Below are 21,843 nucleotides of genomic sequence, written 5' to 3' on the forward strand. Positions count from 1 at the left end.
TAGATTTTACTTGATTTTTTTGTCGTTGGTGTTTTGGTGTACTACTTCTGTAGTTTTGATTTTGTCGACTTGAATATTGTGAGTTGTTTGGATACGTAGACTGAGAAAATTTTCTTGATCTGCTTTGATCTGAGTTGCTGTTTGTATTTCTAGAATTATCACGGGATCTAGTTTTATAATTAATTATTATGCGGTCTATTGTCAGAATAGTTTTGTGAGTTATTGTAAGAGTAGTATCTATTTCGATTGCGGTCGTTTGTAGAAGTTCTTGAGCGGTCCTTGGGATAGTTTTTACTCCAACGGTTTGAATATGAGCAATTTTTATTATAAATTGAGTAATTACTTCTTTTAGAGTTCGATCTAGAGTAATTATTTCTGTACTGATCCTTTTGACTATTTGATCTACTATATCGATTTTGTGAACAGTTTTGTGAATATCGTCGATCTAGTGGTCTTCCGCGAAAATTTTTAGAGCAGGGGGATTTTGATCTTTTAATATTATAGCTATTTGGGAGTGGGTTTCCTGAGCTTTTATTACTATGCAGGCCTTTGTTCAGAAAACTCTGGTCTTTTATCATGTATTGGTAAAAAGGTATGTTTAGTTCTCTGTTTTTTGGTGGTCTATTTAAATTATCTTGTTGTTTGTGTCTACATTCAGCAATGCTATGTCCGAATCTGCGACAATAGTTACACCATTTTTGAATGAAGGCTTGCCCTCAAAATTTGGATTCTTTTCATAGACATTCAGGATTTCAGTAATTTTTTCTGCTAATTCGTTGTCGAAGTCATGAATTTTGTATAATGGGAAGTAGTTGTTTGAACATTTTCTATTTTTGTAGCTTTAAATTTTCTTTTTCTTGTAGTTTCCTGATGATTTCAACTTGTTCTAACTTGTCTACTAGTTTTTCGAAATCTATTTAAGATTCTCGGATTTATGATGCTTGTGATTCTTTTTATTAATTGTGGTGCTAAGGTCATCATTAGAATTTATCTCACTTTCATCTTTTTGTAATCATAAGGATTGAAAGAATAAGTTTTGCGTACTAGGGTTTTGTTTCTTACTGCGATTTGTTTTATGGTTTCAATCGGAAGTCTACAACTTTCGTTGCACAAAACTTTTTGATGTTGTTTATTTCGTTCAGAGTCAAATGTTTTTGAATAACGTTGAATCAATAAATTTCAATCGGATTTAACTTCTAGTGGTGTTACTGAAAACCATTTTCGGGCTCCGCCATCGAGTGTGGTTTGCATCAGTGCTGTGCGATGTGAACCCATTTTTGATGAAGTGGTGTGTTTATAGGTTTCGGGCCTTTGTTTAGGATTAGGTTAGATTTAACAGCACTTCTAGTCGTCTTCTACTGAGTATCCAGAATGTGTTGTCGTTGAAAAGATTGTTGTTGTAATTGCCTTGGTTGTTGAGAGTTTATGTAAGGTTCGAAAATCTCTGGTTGAAAATTATCAACTGGTTGAACTATAGTATTCCAGTGATTTTTTGTTAATTGCTTTGTATTGTTGTTGGTTTTGATGAAAGTAATCTTCATCTTCAGAGGTGTCTGCTTGGTTTCTAATGAATTGCTTGTTTTTCGGGTTGACTTTTTATTTTGTTGAAAAAATGGATAGTTTTCAGTTCAATCTGTCTGAAGTTTTTTTGTCACTAAAAGTTACACATTGGGTTATTGGTTTTGGTGCCTGTTGGATATAATTGTGTTTTTGAAAATGATTTTTTGTTGTATAGAGGGGTCGTGCTATTGGATAACTAATGTTATTATTTGCGAAAAAATCATAACTATGTCTTGCGAAGGTATTTCAAATTGAGTGTCCTTATTGTCATCATCGCTTTTTAGTTATTGGTCTATTTGTTTGTTAATCCATATGTAAATATTTTGGGACTGTTGATTGTAAGGTCACTGATGGAAAAGGAGTTTTATTTTTTGTGTGGTGGTGTAAGTGTTGGATGAATAGGAGAGATAGTTTGTTGTGTTCTTATAGGTTGTGTTTCAACTAGTTCTTCGCTTTAAAAATGTGATGGAGTTTGCATATCTTTTTGTGTAAAATTTTTGGTACCGTTAAGGGTTTCCTGTGTATTGAGAAATGTTGAATTTAAACTTTTTTGCTTGTCCTTTGAATAAATTTTGCGTTATAATTTAAGGTTGTGGTGTCAGTTGTTAAAGGAGCTACTCTTAGATAATCTCTGTGTACGGATATACTTATAAATGCAGCACTTGAAATATGATTTACGAAGTTAAAAAAAAATACAGGGTCCTATACATAATCTGTATTGTCTGCTAATATTGTTTCATCAATTGTCTGCAAATTTTTTTTCATCAATTGTCTGCTAATATTGTTTCATTTTTAATATATATAAGTTTGCTAAGTTGAATTTATTCTGCTTTGATACAAATTATTGTAATTGTGTTAGTTATGGATCATGATTGGTTGTTTCTAAGTTTTTCACAGAGATAGTTTATCAAAAAAAAAGTTTAAAAAATACTTGTTTTGAACTGGTTCCACCCATCCGGTGTTTAGAAATTTTTTAAGGTTATTTTAAAGAGTCGCTCACCCCAGAGCTACTCCTAGTAAAAATTGAGCGTTGAGGGTTGGGATTTTAGCACATGGTAGGCATATGTACCAGAAGCGACGTTGTTCTGGTGGGTGAAGCCAGAGGAGTGTTTTACCGTCTCTTTGTTCTGGGATTGTTTCATTTGTTGATTGTTAGACTTTACTTGATTTTTTTGTCGTTGGTGTTTTGGTGTACTACTTCTGTAGTTTTGATTTTGTCGACTTGAATATTGTGAGTTGTTTCGATACGTAGACTGAGAAAATTTTCTTGATCTGCTTTGATCTGAGTTGCTGTTTGTATTTTTAGAATTATCACGGGATCTAGTTTTATAATTAATTATTGTGCGGTCTATTGTCAGAATAGTTTTGTGAGTTATTGTAAGAGTAGTATCTATTTCGATTGCGGTCGTTTGTAGAAGTTCTTGAGCGGTCCTTGGGATAGTTTTTACTCCAACGGTTTGAATATGAGCAATTTTTATTATAAATTGAGTAATTATTTTCTTTTAGAGTTCGATCTAGAGTAATTATTTCTGTACTGATCCTTTTGACTATTTGATCTACTATATCAATTTTGTGAACAGTTTTGTGAATATCGTCGATCTAGTGGTCTTCCGCGAAAATTTTTAGAGCAGGGGGATTTTGATCTTTTAATATTATAGCTATTTGGGAGTGGGTTTCCTGAGCTTTTATTACTATGCAGGCCTTTGTTCAGAAAACTCTGGTCTTTTATCATGTATTGGTAAAAAGGTATGTTTAGTTCTCTGTTTTTTGGTGGTCTATTTAAATTATCTTGTTGTTTGTGTCTACATTCAGCAATGCTATGTCCGAATCTGCGACAATAGTTACACCATTTTTGAATGAAGGCTTGCCCTCAAAATTTGGATTCTTTTCATAGACGTTCAGGATTTCAGTAATTTTTTCTGCTAATTCGTTGTCGAAGTCATGAATTTTGTCTAAATGGGAAGTAGTTGTTTGAACATTTTCTATTTTGGTAGCTTTAAATTTTCTTTTTCTTGTAGTTTCCTGATGATTTCAACTTGTTCTAACTTGTCTACTAGTTTTTCGAAATCTATTTAAGATTCTCGGATTTATGATGCTTGTGATTCTTTTTATTAATTGTGGTGCTAAGGTCATCATTAGAATTTATCTCACTTTCATATTTTTGTAATCATAAAGATTGAAAGAATAAGTTTTGCGTACTAGTGTTTTGTTTCTTACTGCGATTTGTTTTATGGTTTCAATCGGAAATCTACAACTTTCGTTGCACAAAACTTTTTGATGTTGTTTATTTCGTTCAGAGTCAAATGTTTTTGAATAACGTTGAGTCAATAAATTTCAATCGGATTTAACTTCTAGTGGTGTTACTGAAAACCATTTTCGGGCTCCGCCATCGAGTGTGGTTTGCATCAGTGCTGTGCGATGTGAACCCATTTTTGATGAAGTGGTGTGTTTATAGGTTTCGGGCCTTTGTTTAGGATTAGGTTAGATTTAACAGCACTTCTAGTCGTCTTCTACTGAGTATCCAGAATGTGTTGTTGTTGAAAAGATTGTTGTTGTAATTGCCTTGGTTGTTGAGAGTTTATGTAAGGTTCGAAAATCTCTGGTTGAAAATTATCAACTGGTTGAACTATAGTATTCCAGTGATTTTTTGTTAATTGCTTTGTATTGTTGTTGGTTTTGATGAAAGTAATCTTCATCTTCAGAGGTGTCTGCTTGGTTTCTAATAAATTGCTTGTTTTTCGGGTTGAGTTTTTATTTTGTTGAAAAAATGGATAGTTTTCAGTTCAATCTGTCTGAAGTTTTTTTGTCACTAAAAGTTACACATTGGGTTATTGGTGTTGGTGCCTGTTGGATATAATTGTGTTTTTGAAAATGATTTTGTCTTGTATAGAGGGGTCGTGCTATTGGATAACTAATGTTATTATTTGCGAAAAAATCATAACTATGTCTTGCGAAGGTATTTCAAATTGAGTGTCCTTATTGTCATTATCGCTTTTTAGTTATTGGTCTATTTGTTTGTTAATCCATTTGTAAATATTTTGGGACTGTTGAATGTAAGGTCCCTGGTGGAAAAGGAGTTTTATTTTTTGTGTGGTGGTGTAAGTGTTGGATGAATAGGAGAGATAGTTTGTTGTGTTCTTATAGGTTGTGTTTCAACTAGTTCTTCGCTTTAAAAATGTGATGGAGTTTGCATATCTTTTTGTGTAAAATTTTTGGTACCGTTAAGGGTTTCCTGTGTATTGAGAATTGTTGAATTTAAATTTTTTTGCTTGTCCTTTGAATAAATTTTGCGTTATAATTTAAGGTTGTGGTGTCAGTTGTTAAAGGAGCTACTCTTAGATAATCTCTGTGTACGGATATACTTATAAATGCAGCACTTGAAATATCATTTACGATGTTAAAAAATAATACAGGGTCCTATACATAATCTGTATTGTCTGCTAATATTGTTTCATCAATTGTCTGCAAATTTTTTTTCATCAATTGTCTGCTAATATTGTTTCATTTTTAATATATATAAGTTTGCTAAGTTGAATTTATTCTGCTTTGATACAAATTATTGTAATTGTGTTAGTTATGGATCATGATTGGTTGTTTCTAAGTTTTTCACAGAGATAGTTTATCAAAAAAAAAATTTAAAAAATACTTGTTTTGAACTGGTTCCACCCATCCGGTGTTTAGAAATTTTTTAAGGTTATTTTAAAGAATCGCTCACTCCAGAGCTACTCCTAGTAAAAATTGAGCGTTGAGGGTTGGGATTTTAGCACATGGTGGGCATATGTACCAGAAGCGACGTTGTTCTGGTGGGTGAAGCCAGAGGAGTGTTTTACCGTCTCTTTGTTCTGGGATTGTTTCATTTGTTGATTGTTAGATTTTACTTGATTTTTTTGTCGTTGGTGTTTTGGTGTACTACTTCTGTAGTTTTGATTTTGTCGACTTGAATATTGTGAGTTGTTTCGATACGTAGACTGAGAAAATTTTCTTGATCTGCTTTGATCTGAGTTGCTGTTTGTATTTCTAGAATTATCACGGGATCTAGTTTTATAATTAATTATTGTGCGGTCGATTGTCAGAATAGTTTTGTGAGTTATTGTAAGAGTAGTATCTATTTCGATTGCGGTCGTTTGTAGAAATTCTTGAGCGGTCCTTGGGATAGTTTTTACTCCAACGGTTTGAATATGAGCAATTTTTATTATAAATTGAGTAATTAATTCTTTTAGAGTTCGATCTAGAGTAATTATTTCTGTACTGATCCTTTTGACTATTTGATCTACTATATCGATTTTGTGAACAGTTTTGTGAATATCGTCGATCTAGTGGTCTTCCGCGAAAATTTTTAGAGCAGGGGGATTTTGATCTTTTAATATTATAGCTATTTGGGAGTGGGTTTCCTGAGCTTTTATTACTATGCAGGCCTTTGTTCAGAAAACTCTGGTCTTTTATCATGTATTGGTAAAAAGGTATGTTTGGTTCTCTGTTTTTTGGTGGTCTATTGAAGTTATCTTGTTGTTTGTGTCTACATTCAGCAATGCTATGTCCGAATCTGCGACAATAGTTACACCATTTTTGAATGAAGGCTTGCCCTCAAAATTTGGATTCTTTTCATAGACGTTCAGGATTTCAGTAATTTTTTCTGCTAATTCGTTGTCGAAGTCATGAATTTTGTCTAAATGGGAAGTAGTTGTTTGAACATTTTCTATTTTTGTAGCTTTAAATTTTCTTTTTCTTGTAGTTTCCTGATGATTTCAACTTCGAATTTTTCGAAATCTATTTAGGATTCTCGGATTTATGATGCTTGTGATTCTTTTTATTAATTGTGGTGCTAAGGTCATCATTAGAATTTATCTCACTTTCATATTTTTGTAATCATAAGGATTGAAAGAATAAGTTTTGCGTACTAGGGTTTTGTTTCTTACTGCGATTTGTTTTATGGTTTCAATCGGAAGTCTACAACTTTCGTTGCACAAAACTTTTTGATGTTGTTTATTTCGTTCAGAGTCAAATGTTTTTGAATAACGTTGAGTCAATAAATTTCAATCGGATTTAACTTCTAGTGGTGTTACTGAAAACCATTTTCGGGCTCCGCCATCGAGTGTGGTTTGCATCAGTGCTGTGCGATGTGAACCCATTTTTGATGAAGTGGTGTGTTTATAGGTTTCGGGCCTTTGTTTAGGATTAGGTTAGATTTAACAGCACTTCTAGTCGTCTTCTACTGAGTATCCAGAATCTGTTGTCGTTGAAAAGATTGTTGTTGTAATTGCCTTGGTTGTTGAGAGTTTATGTAAGGTTCGAAAATCTCTGGTTGAAAATTATCACCTGGTTGAACTATAGTATTCCAGTGATTTTTTGTTAATTGCTTTGTATTGTTGTTGGTTTTGATGAAAGTAATCTTCATCTTCAGAGGTGTCTGCTTGGTTTCTAATGAATTGCTTGTTTTTCGGGTTGAGTTTTTATTTTGTTGAAAAAATGGATAGTTTTCAGTTCAATCTGTCTGAAGTTTTTTTGTCACTAAAAGTTACACATTGGGTTATTGGTTTTGGTGCCTGTTGGATATAATTGTGTTTTTGAAATTGATTTTGTGTTGTATAGAGGGGTCGTGCTATTGGATAACTAATGTTATTATCTGCGAAAAAATCATAACTATGTCTTGCGAAGGTATTTCAAATTGAGTGTCCTTTTTGTCATTATCGCTTTTTAGTTATTGGTCTATTTGTTCGTTAATCCATATGTAAATATTTTGGGACGACTGATGAATTGACTGTTGATTGTAAGTTTACTGGTGGAAAAGGAGTTTTTTTTTGTGTGGTGGTGTAAGTGTTGGATGAATAGGAGAGATAGTTTGTTGTGTTCTTATAGGTTGTGTTTCAACTAGTTCTTCGCTTTAAAAATGTGATGGAGTTTGCATATCTTTTTGTGTAAAATTTTTGGTACCGTTAAGGGTTTCCTGTGTATTGAGAAATGTTGAATTTAAACTTTTTTGCTTGTCCTTTGAATAAATTTTGCGTTATAATTTAAGGTTGTGGTGTCAGTTGTTAAAGGAGCTACTCTTAGATAATCTCTGTGTACGGATATACTTATAAATGCAGCACTTGAAATATCATTTACGATGTTAAAAAAATAATACAGGGTCCTATACATAATCTGTATTGTCTGCTAATATTGTTTCATCAATTGTCTGCAAATTTTTTTTCATCAATTGTCTGCTAATATTGTTTCATTTTTTTGCTTGTGAATTCAGGTCTACATTGTGTTAGAAATTATTCATGATGAACCTGGCTATGATTCTTTGTAGGTTAGTTTTAATTAATTGTGATATTTCCTGTCTTACTATTGCGTGTCGAGATGTTTGCGGTGGTTATACACAAAAATTTTCACATTCAAACATAGCTATAAATAATAGAAAAACATCAGTTGTGAAAATTGATATTGCTTTTTGTGATTTTTGATGTTGAATATTTTTGATATTGTTAAGAAATTTAAATCTCCATCATCTGTTTGTTATCAATGTGATGGTTGGTTTGATGATTTTGGTGGTAGAAAATCAAAAATAAATATGCCGTAATGTCGAGTGATAATTTGGATTTCTGGCAGGTAGTGATCAAGTATTTTTTCTTTAGTTTTACTTCAGGAAATTCTTGTTCACTTGAATTATTTCGTTTTTGAAATGATTTTACGATTAAATTGTGGCAAAGTTGTACTTGTCCTCATGCAGGATCGCTTTGTGGATTCACGACAAAAGGAAAGCTAGAGTTGTCAAAATTATCATCGTATTGAATGATTTTTTGTGGGATATTACAGTTAATGTGTAATTTTCACTGTGTTCTAATGGTTGATTCCAATTATAGAGTCTTAGTGGTTTGCGAAGATACAAGTTTTTTTAATCTACGTTTACTTTTAATAGATGATGCTGTTGTGGAATCGGATTCTGAGAAAAATCTCTGATTTTCTACTGCTTTACTTTTGTTGTGGATTAGATTGTGCAGGTTTTGAAGTTCTTGTATTGAACCAGACTGCGTTCCGTTTTCTGGAAAACTTTGACTCAAGGCCTTTTTTTGTGATTACTGCCTTCTTTTTACTTTTTTTTCGATCCGATTTATCCTATATCTTGTTTATGCGCTGTAACAAGATCGTTACTTTCTTCTCTTCATAAACATTTATGAAAATTTTTGTTTGTTTGTTTCGTATATTATCTCTTGACATAAGTGTTAGAGTGTCGTGTGCAAAATCCATGGGTTAGTTTTTTTCCCTAAACTGTTAGTCCTTACAGTTTTTGAGGTTATCTGAATCCTGCGGGACAGATTGTCGAGTATCGACGGGTTGTAGAGAGGGTATATCATTTCGCTAGAATGATATTATACTTTCTGAAGAGGTTAAGTATTTTAAGAAACTTAATCTTACTTAGGTTTTGATTTGTGAATAATAGTTTCTGATTTCTCAAGGATTGGAGAATAGTAATTCAATCCACAAGTTTCAGGTATAATTAGAACACAAGTAAATCTTTTGATACCATTTTAAATCTTACTAACTTTAATATTTGTTTTTGCCTGTGTTGATTAAGAGAAGGTGCTCAAGTGAAGGATGGGTAACCGAAGTTCTTCACTGTTCTTCGAAGTATCTTAATTATAATGGTTAGTTATTTGGATAACTTCAAATAGGCCTGGGTCGTTTGTAAGTTTAGGAGAATAAATCGTTGTTTGAAGTCTTTATACACCAGTATTATGAGGTAGGGAAATTAAACTTGTTCCAATTGATCCAAGGAAATGATTTTAAAATGATTTAAAATTTAATAGTAAGTTGAAAAATTAAAGATCTATAGATAACCTTGATGATCTGGTTTAAGGAAACCTTAGGTTGTTAAAACAACGATAGGCCTTGACAAGTTCTAAATTAAAAGGTTAAAGGTTAAGAAAAGGCTGGAGTTTTAAGAAATTTTTTTTTAAAGTTGAAAGATATTAGTTTTTGAGTGATTGTGCTATATCTTAGAAGAAGAAACAACTAAGCACGATGAATGAGAACAGGAGTTCTTCGTGATCAGAACATGAGTCCTTGAGAAGCAAGGAACTTTTTATTTTTTTGATGAAAACACTTTATATTTACACACTAACTAATTTTTGTATACTTTATTCAATTATTTCAATTTTACGAAAGTTTTAGAGTTACAGTCATGAATAATCATTCCGAGAGAGTAAATGTCGATTTTATTGTTGAAAATCTCGCGTCCTTCGTCTTGGAGGATCTCAGGAGCCATGTACTGGGGAGTTCCTGGTCTCCCCAACATCTGCTCGCCAATTTCTTTTTGTGTCATTCCGTAATCACTGAGTCTGACCAAACAGGTGTTTTTAAGAGGTAGATCCCGCATCATTCGATGAGGTGCCGGAAAGCTCCAGACCAAAACATTCGCTGGCTTTAAATCACGATGGACGTACGAGTGCTCATGTAAATAGGAAAGTGCACTTGCTAGTTGAAAGATGATGTCTTTAACAACAGGAGGTGGTAGCAAAGAGTTTTCGCTCCTGAAAATCTCCAGTTGAGCAGCTAAGTCACCCATTGGTGCAACATCCAGAATTAGAGCAATGGGCGACAAGCTAGCTCCGTAGAAGGAAACAATGTATGGATGTTGCAGTTCCATTAAAACCGATGCTTCTTTCCGAAGTTCCACGTACGCTTCAGCAATTTTGAACGAGGGGTCAAACATCCAGAGTTTCTGATTACTAACAATAGCGTCTTTATCGCCTATAGGTGCCTGGAACCTCTCTTCGACGTTGATTGGCTGATAAACTTTATGTGCAACCGGGATCCGTTCCTCCACTCTCCCTGAGGGGTCCGAGATGTAACCGCTGAACACGGCGCCGAAACACCCCTGGCCGAGATACCTCTCGAGCTCGACCAAATTACTTGGCAGGACTTTGTCTGGTGGAAGGTCAATGAAGAGAAAATTAGGAGCGACTTCGTCAATCGCGAACTCCCAGTGAATTGGACAGCTCAGGTTGACCTACAAAAATTGTTCTATGATCTCTCGGCTATGGTGTCTTCATAACTGAACTCAATATGTCGTTTAAGAGAATGAAAATGAGAGTATTGAAACCAAAAGTTTTCATAAGGTATCAATTGGTATCTTTGGTACAATAAATTACCACATAGTTTGGTCACAGTCAAGTCATCGAAAAACAAGTGGTGATTAAAATTTTTACAACATAATTTAAAAAAAAAATGCAATAATATAATTGTTTGGGTCCATGACTAAATTCATTTTAAACAAAAATAAACCAAAAGTTGCGTGTAGTTCTTAAGCAGAGGCACAATTGTAGTTCTCCGTAAAAAGCATTTGAGCTTATACGGGTCCTTTCCCTCGCGATAATTGTAATAATAATCATAATAAATTGTTTGCAATGTAGATTCTATTCACTGTAAAATTTACTACATTTACAACCTCATGAAATCTCTTTGCGAGAACGCCGTGGAACTTTGCAGCCCGTTTTCAGGCGCCTCTGATCCTGCTATGACTTCTGTTGGTTTTTAACGTCAATAGTTAATCAAGATCAATAAAAATGATTTCAGTGAAAGAAAAAGTTTAAAGCGAAAAAGAGGGAAATTTCAGCAGTATACCTACTTATGACAGCAAATGTTCTTTTTTAAAATGTTATTTCTACTCAAAAATGAGTTCAACCAGTTGATAATTTCCTAGAAGAAAATTGCCCAAAAACTCATGATTGAAGATTTGTATTTGATATTCTGTGCAGCTCTGAATCCTGGTTACAAAATCTGGGTAGTATTTTCTAATTCTAGCAATTATCGAAGTTTTTTTTATTACCTATCGAATGCTCTCTTATTCAAAAATGTATTTAAATTTTTCTCAGTTACAGCTTCCTAGACAATGGTCGATATCCACTCTGTTCTCAAAACCTTTTTATGGTAACTTTAATAATTCATAGATATGTAATTCCTTTACGAAGTATATTTTTCGTTTTTGTCTTATTTCTTCGATGCTTTCATTTCTTCTCTTAAAACAGATAATTTTTATAAGCCGTTTGATTTTAAGTTCAACTGTTTCTAATTTTGTTTTGTCTGTTGACGAATAAGCCAAAACCTCGTACTGAAAATGTTCTTATATGTTTTTTAATTCATGCAATAATGAAAAACAAATCACTCGAATGATTGTCAAATGATTAGCCTTTGCGTGGGCTTTAGTGTTTGCACCCACCTGGCTGGAGCAGGCTAGCAGCAAAATCTCCTCCTCCACGAAACAGTGCAGTCTGGGAAACATGGTGTCCGCAACAAAGGATCTCTTTGTGCTTTTGCGCATGGACATGGTATGGGTGAACCTCACACTGGAACTGGGCATTGATGCAGCTGATCCATACCTAAATCGTAAATAACAGGCCAACTTAAAAGCCGATTTTTAATACAATAGAATAATGAACAAGGCGTGAGTTGGCACTTACTCTGAGTAAATGGTGCCGATGGAGCCGGCGGAGTAGCGGGGCATGGCGGTGGGGTACTGCTGCTGGGGGTGCTCCTGGTCTATTCCGTGGTACTCTCTCCAGTCTCGGCTGTAATCTAAGGTGTCCGCAACTATGGCCGAAGTGTATCTTCTGAAACGCTCACATAGCTATTTACATTATTGTACTTTTCGTTCAGTTGATTCCATTCTATAAATTGTGCATGCAACAACTAACAAAACATAAAAAAACTACTGAGCAAAAATATGTGATGTCTGAAAACACACAAACAAAGATCAGCTCAAATAGCAGAGGCGGAAAAAATAACAAGCAACGCTCTGAAGCAGAAAGAGAAAAGGATCTAGGGTTTTCTCGGTGGGTGGCTATTTTCAAAATTCAATTTTTCGATTTGTTTTGGTAGGCCTAATTAATTTTCCGAACTCTCTCAAAACACTACAAAGACCCTATTTAGCCATAATTATCTGCGCCTCAAGCATCTTTTTGAAAAAAAAATAGTTCACCTTTTAGGTGCTATCCAAAAAATGGCGTTTTTCGGCGGCGCGCGATCCCTCATCAAAATTTTCATATTTTGTCGCCACATACTAGCTCAGAAGAATTTCAGGGTCGGTTGACTCAAAATGGATGATGTAAAATAGTACCAAAGGGCGACCCTTTATATGACTATATGGCTGCCCGACTAAATTCGCCCCTGAAAATTTATGAGAAATGGGGTTTTAGAACACATTTAGCGTTGAGACTTAAGTCAATAGTTGATTATTAACTTTCAAAGCTCTAAAAAAGGTTGAGGTCTTAGTTATGATAAGATTAACTTTTGGGATTTGAGATGATGAAAACGAAAAAAGAAAAAGTACCGCATGACGTTATGTAGTCTGCTGTTCACTCTGTCTAGTTTAGAAGTGCCCGACCTCATTCGAAGCGCTGGCTGCTCAGAGTCGTCTATACTGTCCCGTTTGACAAATGAGAGGCACTTGTCCTCGTCTGTGGGTGTCGGAGTAGGGGTTGCAACATCGCTCTCTGGAAGTAGCGATATATTTTTCACCAGCATAGATTTACACTTGAGAGCGTTAGTATATTAAAGCGAATCTTCTTTTTTCCTAGCTTAACTCGCAAATAAAAGTTTCATTAAAAGAGTTTGCTTATTTGGTGGCTATCTTGCTATAATCACGATTTGTAGCATTAGAAACTTCATACCATCTGTTCTCTGCTTTATATGTGGCTTTTCTTAGTGTATTATTTAGTAGCAGTGACTTAGTATTTAGTGTGTGGGATTCATAGTCTCTAGGTCGCAGACCGAATCCGAGACATGGCCGAGTTTTTACTAAGTCGAAGATTATTTCTTCTTTTTCTTAGTGCACTTATAGAGCTTCTTTTGTCGTTTTCTTGCTAGTGTTTGCGCAGCACAGCTTCGCCTCTGTATAACCGCAAGAAATTGACCACTAGGAATTAAAATGTTTTTTATTGTTCCGACATTCAATACGAAAGTAACGGAATATTTGTGCTCGAAATTCTTCAGACAAATTTCGACATTTTAACTACATATTTTTGACGGAGTTTTTTTATAATCATTCAGAAAGCATTTTTGTCCTGAGCTTGAATTTGAAAAGATATTCCACCTGTAATTATTTTTCGTAAAGATATGGGGGTTAAAAGATTGCTATTTTGACCACAATTATCGCGCGATAAATTTCCGGCTATTAACGCGTAAGCGGAGGTTTAATCCGTCTTTGAAATTGTTCCAAATTGGTTGAAAGAAGCTTATTTACCATAATTGGTGTGTAACAAGGAACAAAATTTATTCTTTTGTAGTTTATATGGCGTGTGGGGGGGGGGCAATTTTTATAGAAAAAATTTCAATTAGAAAAAAAATTTTCCATTTTTTTTATTACATTTGATTTGTTAATAATATTTATGTTATAAGTGCTCCATAAACCTTAAAAGGCAATCAGAACATTCAGGGCTTCGTCTTGTTTTTGTATTTTTGTCAGATAAGTTTTCAAGGAATTATCAAACAATTTTTGCTAAGGTTGGTTAATTCAAACTCCGAGATTGTTTTTTTGTTTGTTCGATTTTTTAACCAATCAAAAAGTTGATGGTAAGCGGTAGCAGTGTCTGCATGTTTTCCCACAACTTGTTAATTTTTGTTTCAACAATTTGGCTCAATGACTAATTTTTACAAAAAAAATTCACGTAGACTAACAAGACTATTCCAAAATTATTTGTTCTTCATCGTAGCCTGGTTCAATCAATAGTTACATCAAAAAGATGATGCTTTTGTGAGACGGCTTTTGGGAGACATGATGCTTTTGTGAGATGTTATTTTTATAGACAGTCATGCAATATCGTGAGGCGATAACTCGTAGAAAGCGACATTGGTCGAAAGCGACCATTCGCACTTTTTTGAAAAAGCAACGATTTATTTAGGCGATAAGGATCTACTTAACATTTCCCCCCCTCCACTTTTAAGAAAAAAAAAGGGGAAATTGTTAAGTAGATTGCAGCAAAATTAGAATTTTCAATACAAAGCTCTAGCGCTAAACAGATTGCAGCAAAATTAGAAGTCTCAATACTAAGCTCTAGCGCTAATTTACTGCTTTTATTAATAGGGCTGGCAATTCTTAAGAAGGTACCAAAGGGAAGGCAATTGTTAAGTAGATCCGGCGATAATTCGTAACAGGCAAATTCGTACCTGGAAAATTATTAATTTTTGTTTTATCTTTCAAAATCACATCGTTTCGTCTAAGGTGGTCAAATTGGGCAAACTTTCATAAGAAACCAATACAAAACGTCACAAATAAAACCACATGGAGATGGAGTAGAAAGCCTTGTAAGACATTTTGAACAACTTTCAACGATGATATCGTACATAAAAACGGTGAGCATGACAGTTAAGTTAGGCGCGCCTTTCTGCCAGGAGAAATGGGCGAACTCCAGAAATTTATAAGATAGTGGCTTTGAGAAAGCTATTTTTTTCAGGTCGGGGGTTAGGCTTGTTTTAAGGGGGGGGGGGTTAAAAATTTTCCCCGTCAAGCTGTTCAATCCTGTTTTTTGTTTCAGTGTCAAACGTGCTGCCATTAGTGCCCTTTTTGAAGCAAAACACAAGAGAGGACCACTATGTTCGCGCATTTTGACAACTGAGGGATTTTCTAATTGAATTCTAGTCGCGTGTTTTATATTTCTTTGTTGTTTCATTGTTAGAACTTAAATTTTTTCTGATCAAAGTAAGTTTTTTGGCAGGACTTAGTGTGGCTTGGTGCAAATAGCCGCTCTCTACAAATCGTCGCTTTTTAAAATACAACGAATTAGCTGTCGCTTTCGACCATTTGTGGCTTTCGACAAATCGTTGCCTTGCCATGTAATATGCTCTACCCTGGTGAAAGTGTGGTTTCTTTCTCTGCTTATGGGGCCTTCCGTCTTCCTCTTCCTCAGAACTGGAGGTGGAGTCTGCATTTGTATCTCGCCTATTGGCCGCTACTTCTTTGAAGATAGCTGCAAACAGGCAAGTATATAAACTGACAGTAGAAGAAAAAGTAGCCATCCGGAAAAACAAACAAAAGCAAGTTCCTTCTTTCTATAGCCAAAATCGCTTTCGCTGCAAAAAAATTGAATTGTGCCAAATAAAAGATAAGGTTAGATTTTCAAAAAAACTAAATCAAAAATTAACTAATTTAAAAAAAAAAATTTAAAATGTTATCGAAAAAGATCTAGCACAGGTGCCTGATGTGTTGTTGCGTTGCTGGAATTTGGTCACACTTTCCACACTGCACTGCAGATGAAGATGAGTGACTGGGAGCACTGTGTTGTCTCTCTCCGACAGACAATTGGGACAGGGCAAGACCCTTTCTATCGAGTGCTCCCCACAACTAAATGTAGAAACATCAATCACGCTTTCAAACAAAACTCTCTTAATGTCTGGAGCATCTAATAGAGGGAAATTGGTTTGAGTATAAACTAAAATGCGAAAAGAATTCTCCCATTTTACCTGTCTCCCATCATCTGGGGTCTCTGACCCAAGTTGGGGTACCACTCCGTCAACAACATGTCCACATGTTGAGATATGATCTCAAAAAAATGAGCGATCGTTCTCAATTTAGGCCCCAAGTACGTGCACTCGGATAAGCTGTAATTATGAAACATGTGTTGTTCTATGATTGTAACACTGGGCATGAACACTTTGATTGACAGCACTTGTTTCGGAAAAGACTTGTTCAGCTCTCGCTCTTGGAACTGTACATCAGTTTTGACTCTAAAAGTGTCTTCGATGTTCAGAGTTCTAGCCATATGACCTTGAGGGTTTATGAGAACGTGTTTTCGTATCTTAACTGTTTCCGGCAGCTGGGCGAAAGGAGATACTTCTCGGCATTGGTCCTCGCAGAGAACCTCTTTCACTTCCAGAACGGGAATGTGGCTCCACAGAAATAACCCCACGCCCGTTTTCCAGCAGCGCCAGCTAAATCCAGAGTTCAACGCGTAGTCCACCAATGGTGTAAACAAATTACTCCCTGTTTCAGACGACTGACTTGAAAACTGTTGTCCAAAGATGTCGCCTGCTGTTAGCGAAAACTGCTCGTCTGAAATTATTCGGGCTATAAATCGAGCCCAAAAACCGAATGGGATGTAAGAAAAGATCATAAACTTAGAAAGACATCGCACGTTTTCTGCTTCGGGCAAGTGAAGTGTCAGAAGAGTTTTGTCGGTGTCCAGCAGATCGCGCGCGTGGGGTGGTTCCCCTTTTAGAATCTCAACTTTGCTGAAAACTTTGTAGTGTTTCCTTGTGATGCCTCTGCGTCTCGATTGGCCTTGCTTCGGTTCTAGAGATGAGACGGCGGCAAAACCCGAGTACTCTGGTGCCACGACGCTAGCAGTGGGGATGTCGCGATTCAGCTGGTTGTCATACCTCTCAATGTGTTCCTTCTCGGTCGGCAGCGACGACGGAATCAACATGTAGTTCTCACTGAACTTAAGAGCCACTTCAAACTGAGACAGCAGCGGGATGAATAAACTGGGCCAAGTTTTGAACTTACTCACTGCAGCAATTTTTGAGATGCGACTTAAGAAGTCACTCACTTTGGCAATTCCACTGCTGCCGTAGTTTTTGTTCTCTTTAACGGTGATCACTTCGGCCAATTGATCGGCCATCCATTGCGGGTCTACGAAGTACTTGTCATTCAGAAGAGTGCTTTCGTAGTGCAAAATGATTCCGTTTTCGTGCATAAATTGCATCATGGTGTTAAACTCAGCTGAATCTAATTCTCGCATGTTTTGCTTCAGCAAATGTCCGTTTATCTTGTCTCGTAGTTTCTGTCCGCTCAAAATGGGCTCCTGGTTTTCCCTTTTCAGGTCTGCTCGCAACTGTCTCACCCAGCCCTCCACTTCCTTGTACTTTTTCGGAACCTCTATGTCGATTATGTTTTTGTTCTTGTCATTTTTCTCGTCGCTTTTCATTTCGGATGCAACCTATTCACAACATAAGAACACGAAAAATAAATGTAAGACTAAAAGTTCTCTTTGAGATTCTCGGATCAAAATAAAAGACTGCCCCGCAACCACCAACCATCACAAAAACAGCGGCTCGGCAAATAGTCAATTAACGTTGGGGCTGCGTTAGCGCGAGTGAAAAGGCAATTTTTAGACGAAACCTTCCAAAAAGTGCGCGAGAACGTTATCGTTTTTGGGATGTTTTTTTTGAAAGGGCGCCAAAGTCTTTAAAATGTTCTACAAAAACTGGCAAATTGAGTTTAAGTCCGGAGTGTCTCAGTCATAGAGTAATTTCAGATAAGGTACACCGTCTGTTTGTCACGCTATCTTATTTTTGGCCGGATATATTCGAGCAACTTTTTAGTCTGAAACCGATTTAAATCCTACTCTTATATCTCCTATAATTATATATTTGGATTTCAGTAATTTTTTCTGCTAATTCGTTGTCGAAGTCATGAATTTTGTCTAAATGGGAAGTAGTTTTTTGAACGTTTTCTATTTTTGTAGCTTTAAATTTTCTTTTTCTTGTAGTTTCCTGATGATTTCAACTTGTTCTAACTTGTCTACTAGTTTTTCGAAATCTATTTAGGATTCTCGGATTTATGATGCTTGTGATTCTTTTTATTAATTGTGGTGCTACGGTCATCATTAGAATTTATCTCACTATCATATTTTTGTAATCATAAGGATTGAAAGAATAAGTTTTGCGTACTAGGGTTTTGTTTCTTACTGCGATTTGTTTTATGGTTTCAAACGGAAGTCTACAACTTTCGTTGCACAAAACTTTTTGATGTTGTTTATTTCGTTCAGAGTCAAATGTTTTTGAATAACGTTGAGTCAATAAATTTCAATCGAATTTAACTTCTAGTGGTGTTACTGAAAACCATTTTCGGGCTCAGCCATCGAGTGTGGTTTGCATCAGTGCTGTGCGATGTGAACCCATTTTTGATGAAGTGGTGTGTTTATAGGTTTCGGGCCTTTGTTTAGGATTAGGTTAGATTTAACAGCACTTCTAGTCGTCTTCTACTGAGTATTCAGAATCTGTTGTCGTTGAAAAGATTGTTGTTGTAATTGCCTTGGTTGTTGAGAGTTTATGTAAGGTTCGAAAATCTCTGGTTGAAAATTATCAACTGGTTGAACTATAGTATTCCAGTGGTTTTTTGTTAATTGCTTCGTATTGTTGTTGGTTTTGATGAAAGTAATCTTTATCTTCAGAGGTGTCTGCTTGGTTTCTAATGAATTGCTTGTTTTTCGGGTTGAGTTTTTATTCTGTTGAAAAAATGGATAGTTTTCAGTTCAATCTGTCTGAAGTTTTTTTGTCACTAAAAGTTACACATTGGGTTATTGGTTTTGGTGCCTGTTGGATATAATTGTGTTTTTGAAATTGATTTTGTGTTGTATAGAGGGGTCGTGCTATTGGATAACTAATGTTATTATTTGCGAAAAAATCATAACTATGTCTTGCGAAGGTATTTCAAATTGAGTGTCCTTATTGTCATTATCGCTTTTTAGTTATTGGTCTATTTGTTTGTTAATCCATATGTAAATATTTTGGGACGACTGATGAATTGACTGTTGATTGTAAGGTCACTGGTGGAAAAGGAGTTTTATTTTTTGTGTGGTGGTGTAAGTGTTGGATGAATAGGAGAGATAGTTTGTTGTGTTCTTATAGGTTGTGTTTCAACTAGTTCTTCGCTTTAAAAATGTGATGGAGTTTGCATATCTTTTTGTGTAAAATTTTTGGTACCGTTAAGGGTTTCCTGTGTATTGAGAAATGTTTAAATTAAACTTTTTTGCTTGTCCTTTGAATAAATTTTGCGTTATAATTTAAGGTTGTGGTGTCAGTTGTTAAAGGAGCTACTCTTAGATAATCTCTGTGTACGGATATACATATAAATGCAGCACTTGAAATATCATTTACGATGTTAAAAAATAATACAGGGTCCTATACATAATCTGTATTGTCTGCTAATATTGTTTCATCAATTGTCTGCAAATTTTTTTTCATCAATTGTCTGCTAATATTGTTTCATTTTTAATATATATAAGTTTGCTAAGTTGAATTTATTCTGCTTTGATACAAATTATTGTAATTGTGTTAGTTATGGATCATGATTGGTTGTTTCTAAGTTTTTCACAGAGATAGTTTATCAAAAAAAAAGTTTAAAAAATACTTGTTGTGAACTGGTTCCACCCATCCGGTGTTTAGAAATTTTTTAAGGTTATTTTAAAGAATCGCTCACCCCAGAGCTACTCCTAGTAAAAATTGAGCGTTGAGGGTTGGGATTTTAGCACATGGTGGGCATATGTACCAGAAGCGACGTTGTTCTGGTGGGTGAAGCCAGAGGAGTGTTTTACCGTCTCTTTGTTCTGGGATTGTTTCATTTGTTGATTGTTAGATTTTACTTGATTTTTTTGTCGTTGGTGTTTTGGTGTACTACTTCTGTAGTTTTGATTTTGTCGACTTGAATATTGTGAGTTGTTTGGATACGTAGACTGAGAAAATTTTCTTGATCTGCTTTGATCTGAGTTGCTGTTTGTATTTCTAGAATTATCACGGGATCTAGTTTTATAATTAATTATTATGCGGTCTATTGTCAGAATAGTTTTGTGAGTTATTGTAAGAGCAGTATCTATTTCGATTGCGGTCGTTTCTAGAAGTTCTTGAGCGGTCCTTGGGATAGTTTTTACTCCAACGGTTTGAATATGAGCAATTTTTATTATAAATTGAGTAATTACTTCTTTTAGAGTTCGATCTAGAGTAATTACTTCTGTACTGATCCTTTTGACTATTTGATCTACTATATCGATTTTGTGAACAGTTTTGTGAATATCGTCGATCTAGTGGTCTTCCGCGAAAATTTTTAGAGCAGGGGGATTTTGATCTTTTAATATTATAGCTATTTGGGAGTGGGTTTCCTGAGCTTTTATTACTATGCAGGCCTTTGTTCAGAAAACTCTGGTCTTTTATCATGTATTGGTAAAAAGGTATGTTTAGTTCTCTGTTTTTTGGTGGTCTATTTAAAATATCTTGTTGTTTGTGTCTACATTCAGCAATGCTATGTCCGAATCTGCGACAATAGTTACACCATTTTTGAATGAAGGCTTGCCCTCAAAATTTGGATTCTTTTCATAGACATTCAGGATTTCAGTAATTTTTTCTGCTAATTCGTTGTCGAAGTCATGAATTTTGTATAATGGGAAGTAGTTGTTTGAACATTTTCTATTTTTGTAGCTTTAAATTTTCTTTTTCTTGTAGTTTCCTGATGATTTCAACTTGTTCTAACTTGTCTACTAGTTTTTCGAAATCTATTTAAGATTCTCGGATTTATGATGCTTGTGATTCTTTTTATTAATTGTGGTGCTAAGGTCATCATTAGAATTTATCTCACTTTCATATTTTTGTAATCATAAGGATTGAAAGAATAAGGTTTGCGTACTAGGGTTTTGTTTCTTACTGCGATTTGTTTTATGGTTTCAATCGGAAGTCTACAACTTTCGTTGCACAAAACTTTTTGATGTTGTTTATTTCGTTCAGAGTCAAATGTTTTTGAATAACGTTGAGTCAATAAATTTCAATCGGATTTAACTTCTAGTGGTGTTACTGAAAACCATTTTCGGGCTCCGCCATCGAGTGTGGTTTGCATCAGTGCTGTGCGATGTGAACCCATTTTTGATGAAGTGGTGTGTTTATAGGTTTCGGGCCTTTGTTTAGGATTAGGTTAGATTTAACAGCACTTCTAGTCGTCTTCTACTGAGTATCCAGAATGTGTTGTCGTTGAAAAGATTGTTGTTGTAATTGCCTTGGTTGTTGAGAGTTTATGTAAGGTTCGAAAATCTCTGGTTGAAAATTATCAACTGGTTGAACTATAGTATTCCAGTGATTTTTTGTTAATTGCTTTGTATTGTTGTTGGTTTTGATGAAAGTAATCTTCATCTTCAGAGGTGTCTGCTTGGTTTCTAATGAATTGCTTGTTTTTCGGGTTGACTTTTTATTTTGTTGAAAAAATGGATAGTTTTCAGTTCAATCTGTCTGAAGTTTTTTTGTCACTAAAAGTTACACATTGGGTTATTGGTTTTGGTGCCTGTTGGATATAATTGTGTTTTTGAAAATGATTTTTTGTTGTATAGAGGGGTCGTGCTATTGGATAACTAATGTTATTATTTGCGAAAAAATCATAACTATGTCTTGCGAAGGTATTTCAAATTGAGTGTCCTTATTGTCATTATCGCTTTTTAGTTATTGGTCTATTTGTTTGTTAATCCATATGTAAATATTTTGGGACTGTTGATTGTAAGGTCACTGATGGAAAAGGAGTTTTATTTTTTGTGTGGTGGTGTAAGTGTT

The 21,843-nt window shown here is 35.0% G+C and overlaps 2 protein-coding genes across 2 annotated transcripts in view; one reads left to right on the forward strand and one right to left on the reverse strand.

Moving 5' to 3' along the window:
- LOC134842285 (alpha-mannosidase 2-like) overlaps nt 1-21,843 on the forward strand; it is a 402,951-nt gene that overhangs the window by 154,066 nt on the left and 227,042 nt on the right. The window lies entirely within an intron of this gene.
- LOC134841872 (uncharacterized) overlaps nt 1-21,843 on the reverse strand; it is a 38,059-nt gene that overhangs the window by 4,193 nt on the left and 12,023 nt on the right. Inside the window, exons 3-9 of the mRNA XM_063857915.1 lie at nt 16,000-17,474; nt 15,735-15,880; nt 15,387-15,506; nt 12,872-13,034; nt 12,003-12,152; nt 11,762-11,921; nt 9,704-10,552 (exon numbers count right to left, since the gene is read on the reverse strand). Coding sequence (XP_063713985.1) covers nt 9,704-10,552; nt 11,762-11,921; nt 12,003-12,152; nt 12,872-13,034; nt 15,387-15,506; nt 15,735-15,880; nt 16,000-17,474 — 3,063 coding nt within the window. The remainder of the gene's footprint in view (nt 1-9,703; nt 10,553-11,761; nt 11,922-12,002; nt 12,153-12,871; nt 13,035-15,386; nt 15,507-15,734; nt 15,881-15,999; nt 17,475-21,843) is intronic.

The sequence above is a fragment of the Symsagittifera roscoffensis genome, chromosome 3, assembly GCF_963678635.1.
Source record: "Symsagittifera roscoffensis chromosome 3, txSymRosc1.1, whole genome shotgun sequence".
Classification (NCBI taxonomy): domain Eukaryota; kingdom Metazoa; phylum Xenacoelomorpha; order Acoela; family Convolutidae; genus Symsagittifera; species Symsagittifera roscoffensis.